The 5,661-nt window shown below is 51.3% G+C and overlaps 1 protein-coding gene across 1 annotated transcript in view; it reads right to left on the reverse strand.

Annotated features, from left to right (window-relative positions):
- The window catches only part of TTLL10 (tubulin tyrosine ligase like 10), a 23,435-nt gene that overhangs the window by 4,272 nt on the left and 13,502 nt on the right, over positions 1-5,661 (reverse strand). Inside the window, exons 8-12 of the mRNA XM_019658613.1 lie at positions 5,457-5,528; positions 4,870-4,955; positions 4,336-4,507; positions 3,217-3,388; positions 2,588-2,728 (exon numbers count right to left, since the gene is read on the reverse strand). Of these exons, the coding sequence (XP_019514158.1) occupies positions 2,588-2,728; positions 3,217-3,388; positions 4,336-4,507; positions 4,870-4,955; positions 5,457-5,528 (643 nt within the window). The remainder of the gene's footprint in view (positions 1-2,587; positions 2,729-3,216; positions 3,389-4,335; positions 4,508-4,869; positions 4,956-5,456; positions 5,529-5,661) is intronic.

Raw genomic sequence — 5,661 nt, forward strand, 5'->3', positions numbered from 1 at the left:
CCCCTTCCCCAATTCCTCAACATTGTTCCCCCTTCCTCAATTCCCCAATAAAATCTTTAAATAAAAGTGGAAACAGAACACAAAATCTCTGACGCGCAGTGAAAGCCGTGCTCAGAGGGAAACTTACGGCTGAAAATGCTTACATTGAGCAGGAATAAAGATCTCCAATCAATAACCTAATCTTTAACCTTATAAAAACCAAAGAAAGAAGAGAAAACTAAACCCAAAGCAAGCAGATGGAAGGAAAGAATAAAGACTAGAGTGGATATATATGGAATAGAAAATAGAAAACAATAGAGAAAAAGCAATGAAACCAAAAGGTGGTTATCGAAAAGATCAGCAGAACTGACAAACTTTTAGCTAGACTGACCAAGAAAAAAGAAAAAAAAGACTCAAATTACTAAAATCAATAAAGGAAGACCTTATATAGAGATGAAAATGATGATAGCAAGGATGATAGTTGTTCATAGAACAATAGTATTTTAAACAAATTAAGTAACTTAGAAGAACTGGACAAATTCCTAGAAAGACAAACTAATAACCCTGAGCCAAGAAGAAATAGGAAATCTGAATAACCTATAACAACAAGTACAAGTTGAGATAATAATAATAATAATAATAATAATCCTTCCCAATAGAAAAACCCAGAACAAGTGGTCTCACTGGTGAATTCTTCCAAATATTTAAAGAATTAGCACTAAATTTTCACAAATTCTTCAAAAGTAGAAGAGGAGGAAACATGTCCAAAAACAAACATGAGAAAAGAATACTATAGACCAATACTGTTTAGGAGTGCAGACAAAAAAAACCACAACAACAACAAAACTCAATGAAGTACCAAACCAAATCCAGAAGCATATTTAAAGGATAATATACCACGTCTGATGATGGTATTTATCCCAGAAATGCAGGACCGGTTCAACACATGAAAATCAATCAACGTCATACAACACATGAATAGAATGAAGCTACAGCGTCAAAACAGTGTGGTGCTGGTTCAAGGGTAGGCAAACACACCAGTGGAACAGAATTGAGAGTGCAGAAATAAACCCACACATATGTGGTCAGTTGATTTTCAACAATGTGCCAAGAACTGTCTCTTTGACAAATGATGCCAGGACATGGGATGTCCACATGCAAAAGAATGAAATTGGACCCTTACCTCACATCTATACAAAAATTAACTCAAAATGGGTCTATGACCTAAATGTAAGAGCTAAACTATTATAAAACTTTTAGAAGAAAACATTGGTATAAGTCTTTCCAATTTTTGATTTGGCAATGGATTCTTAGACATGATCTCAAAAATAAGAATAACCACAGAGAAAATAGATAAATTGGACTTCATCAAAATCTAAAAATTTTGTTCAAAAAAGGACATTATCAAGAAAGTGAAAAAAGAACTCACAGAATAGGAGAAAATATTTGCAGACCACGTATCTGATAAGGATTTAGCACCCCGAAATAAGAGAGCTTTTATAGCCTGACAAGGAAGAATTGACAAAGTATTTGAATAGAAATTTTTTCTAAAGAAGATATACAGATGGCCGACAAATGCATGAAAAGACACTATCATTATCATTAGGGAAATGTAAATCAAACCCACAACGAAATACTACTTCATACCCACTTGATGACTATTAAAAAAAAGAAAGATAAAAAATGTTGACAAGGATGTGGAGAAATTGGCACCCTCGTCCATTGCTGGTGGGAATGTGAAATACTGTGGAAAACAGTCTGGCAGTTCCTCCAAAAGTTAAACATAAGAGTTACCATATGACCCCCCCCAATTCTAGCGCTAGGTGTATACCCAAGAGAACTGAAAATACATGCTTATGCAAAAACTTGGACATGAATATTCACAGCAGAATTATTCATAACAGACAAAAAGTAGAAACAACCCAAATGTCCATCAACTGTTGAATGTTTATGCAAACAAATTGTGGTATATCCACACAACGGAATATTATTCAGCTGTAAAAAGAAATGAAGTACCAACACACGCTACCACGTAGAGGAATCGTGAAAACATCACACTAAGTGAGAGAAGCTGGGAAAGGCCACAGGGTGTTCGAGTCCATTGATATGAAATACCCAGAGTGGGGACATCTGTAGGGACAGGAAGTAGACGAGTGGTTGCCAGTGGGGGAAGGGAGCAGGGAGTGATGACTAATGGGTACTGGGTTTCTTTCAGGGAAGATGAAACTGTTCTGGAATTAGATAGTGGAGATACTTGCACAACTTTATGAATAGTCTAAGAACCACTGAACTATATACTTTAAAACAGTGAATTTATCATGTGAATTATCTGAGAGAGACGTGGGGGGTGGGGGGTAGGGGGTAGGGGATGGGGAGGAGATGGAGATAGCTCCGAGCCGCTAGCTTCCCCCAGCCAGTTTCACACCCAGAGACACACTCTTTAGCACAGATGCTCCCTCCCACCCTAGGACATGGACATGGACGTGGACGTTTCTCGTGCTCAACCCACTCAGTACAGCTGGAAACACTGCCCACCCCCTACATACCCTAAGGGCCCTTGACCCTCAGCCCCTCCCCCTGGGCGGGGATGGGTGAGGAGCATACAGACCGTGAAGGTAGTGAAGACCCAGTCTTGGGGGAGGCCCTTGGCCTTCCTGAACTTGTCATTGATGTAGTGATTGAGGTGGTCCATGCTCCATACCGTGTCATCCTTCAGCAGTGCATAGAGGGGGTTCTTCTTCTGCATGAACTGGGGGGCAGTGTTGTGCCTAGAGACCATCGCCCCAGAGGCCCCAGCCCCAGGACACCTTGCAGTGACCCTGCTGCTGAGGCCCTCCCACAACACCTTCTCCCACCGAGACCCTCTCAGCTGATCCTCACAGAGGGCCCTGCCTACACTCTTTCCATTAAGAACCTTCCATGGAGACCTCTGCCCCACAGGGGCTTTCCACTGAAGTCCTTAGAGACCCTTGGCCCAGGCTCCCACCCCTCCTGCCTCATCCACACCCAGAGGGAACCAAGCAGGGGGCGGGATATAGGGCTCTCCGTCATTTCACCAGGGTGCCGTGCATGGCTGAAGATGAGAGGTAATGCTGACTGCCGGCCCAGGCCATCTTGGGGCCTGGACCACCTCTGGGCCTGGACCACCTCTGGGTCTGAGCCATGTCCACAGCTGGACTCTCTATGAGCAGTTCCTGAGCAGTGATCTTGTCCCAAGGTGGTAGGAAGGGGCCTCACCTGGTTGGTCAGGTGGCCACTGAGGTCCTTGGAATGGGGATCATAAAGACTGAGGGTGAGGCGAGCATAGCCATGGCCAAAGAAGACCATGTAGGGCATGGCACAAGCAATAAGCAGGTAGGAGCGCACGTCAAACTTCTTCCCGTCCAGCAGCAGCGGGTTCTGGATGTACCTGGGGGCAACGTGAGGGCTGAGCACATGGCCAGTCTGGCTGGTGTCCCTTTGCCCTCACCAGAGCCAGCTCTTCAGCACTTCTGCCACCTGTCCCATGTGTGACCTGCGGATTTCCTCCCCTGGCTGAGAGCAGTGTCCATTGGTAGGGAGGCATTTCTCAGCCCGAACAGGTGAGAGAAGTGCTAGATCTCAGCCCACTGTGGTGTTTGGGGGGCCCAGGCTGCAGCTCTCACTAGGAGCCTGGAGGGTGGAAGCCAACTGGGTCCATGGGCAGGGAGGACCGCCTGGAGGAGGGACGGCTGACATTGAACCTTAAAGGGTGAGTGGCATTGGAGAGGCAGGGAGCTATAAGGCTACAGACCCAGAGGCTGCAGGCAGCAGCTTGGAACAGCCAAGGGCCAGCGGGGCGGGGGGAGAAGGTCAGCAGACAGCAGCTGTGACAGGCTGTGGTCCACACTAGCAGACGGGGAGTTCCAAAGGGACCTTTCTGAGGCCTGACTGTGCCCCTCAGAGTGAGACTTGGGTATGGACCCCATCCAGAGGCAGAGGAATCAACGGAGGGACAGTCAGCTCTGGCTGCACACCTGAAGGCTGTGGCTGCCTGGACAGGAGCCAGCGGGGAGGCTGGCTGTGGGGAGACCTGCGGGGTGGGCTTCCTGCAGGACAGGGGGCCAGGGCCCAGGGTGAGCGGCAAACTGACCAAGCCTCCCCTGTCCCACCCCCATTTGCCTGGAGCCCACTTCCTCTGCCACCCTGACAGGATGTGACATCTCCATCCACCTCGGCTGGCTACACAGGGGCCCAGCTAGGGCACCGCGGCCTTCGAAGACCAAGGACTCCTGCTCTGTGGGCTTCGAGACCCCCACAGGCTTTCACAGGCACCAGCGGGTCCCAAGGTGACCTCCACTCCCCACGGACGCCCTTCGTGGTGTCCACGCCCCACACCTCTGCACAACCCGCGCCTGAGGCGCCCGGCATGGCATCTTGCGGTAGATGGGGTCGTCCTCGACGCTTTGGGTCTTGGCCTGGAGGGCGGCGACTTCCTCCTGGTTCCTGAGCAGAAAGATGCCTTTGCCCTGGTTGGCGGCGGAGGGCTTGCAGATCCACATCTGGGTCTCTGCAGAGAACACCATCTCAGCCAGCCCAGCCCCGCAGCTCCCAGCCCCGCCCCCACGGCACGACCACGCCCACCAACCATGACCACGCCCCCCGGCACCCAAACACACCCCTCTCAGCCCTGCCAGCTCTGTCAGTGACCACGCCAGCCACGGCCCCAGATGCCCTCCAGCCATGGCTCCGCCCCCACCAGGCTGCAGCCTGCATTAAGGCCCACTCATGACCCCCGCCCTGACTTCGCCCGCCTGGCTCCACATTTCCCCTCCCTGGCCACGCCCTTACTTCGCCCTAGCCCTGCCTTAATCACCCCCCAACCCAGAAACCATCTCCCCTGAGCAGGCCTGGCGTCCAGCGGCCTCTCACCGTCAAAAAGGGTGAAGAAAGCCTCTCTCTCATCCTTGATGTCCAGACGGTAGGTCTCTGGGAAAAATTCTTCCATTTTGAGGACCCTGGGGGAGCAGGGGCGTGGGGAGGACACAGGGGGTCTGTCTCCCTCCCCACCAGGCTTGGCCGCCGTTCTAGGGGCCTGACCTGGGGCCTGGAGGGAGAGTGGCCGCTGGGAAGCCGAGCTGGGCTCAAGGCTTCCGGTTTCCTCTGCAGCCCAGCCCGGCGGCTGTCCCCTGGCCAGAGGCCTTTTCTGGCTCCTTGCTCCCCTGGCTTCTCTGTGCGCTGCAGGCTGCCTCCTCCACATCCCGGCCCCTCCCCCACTGTCCCCCTTCTCCCCCACCTGCAGGTCGTGGGCATTTGTGACCCGTCATTTCAGAGCTGTGTCCCTAGGCGAAGCCAGTGCCCGCTAGCACTGAGTAGTCAGCATGGAACCCTGAACCCCCAGGGCTAGTCCAAACCTCTCCCCTGGCCTGGGAGGCCCTTTCACCCCTCCTCATCTCCCATCAGGCCACCCTTCAATTTAGGGCAGAATGGCCCCTCCCAGCGGAGCTGAGGGCATCTACCTCTGTGGCCCCAGGTGTTCTGGGCTGGTCCGTGTGAACTCCTGGGGAGCAGGTGTTGCATCCTTCCCAGATCTGCACCCCAGAGGGACACGGCCTGGCCTGAGTGTGCACTCAGTAGTTTCTGGAGAGTGGATGGGTGGGGGTCTGGAGAGGTGGGGGCTTTGAGGTGACAGGTGGGTGGTTGGATAAATGGATTTTGGACGGA

The sequence above is a fragment of the Hipposideros armiger genome, unplaced genomic scaffold (assembly GCF_001890085.2).
Source record: "Hipposideros armiger isolate ML-2016 unplaced genomic scaffold, ASM189008v1 scaffold_284, whole genome shotgun sequence".
NCBI classification, from domain to species: Eukaryota; Metazoa; Chordata; class Mammalia; order Chiroptera; family Hipposideridae; genus Hipposideros; species Hipposideros armiger.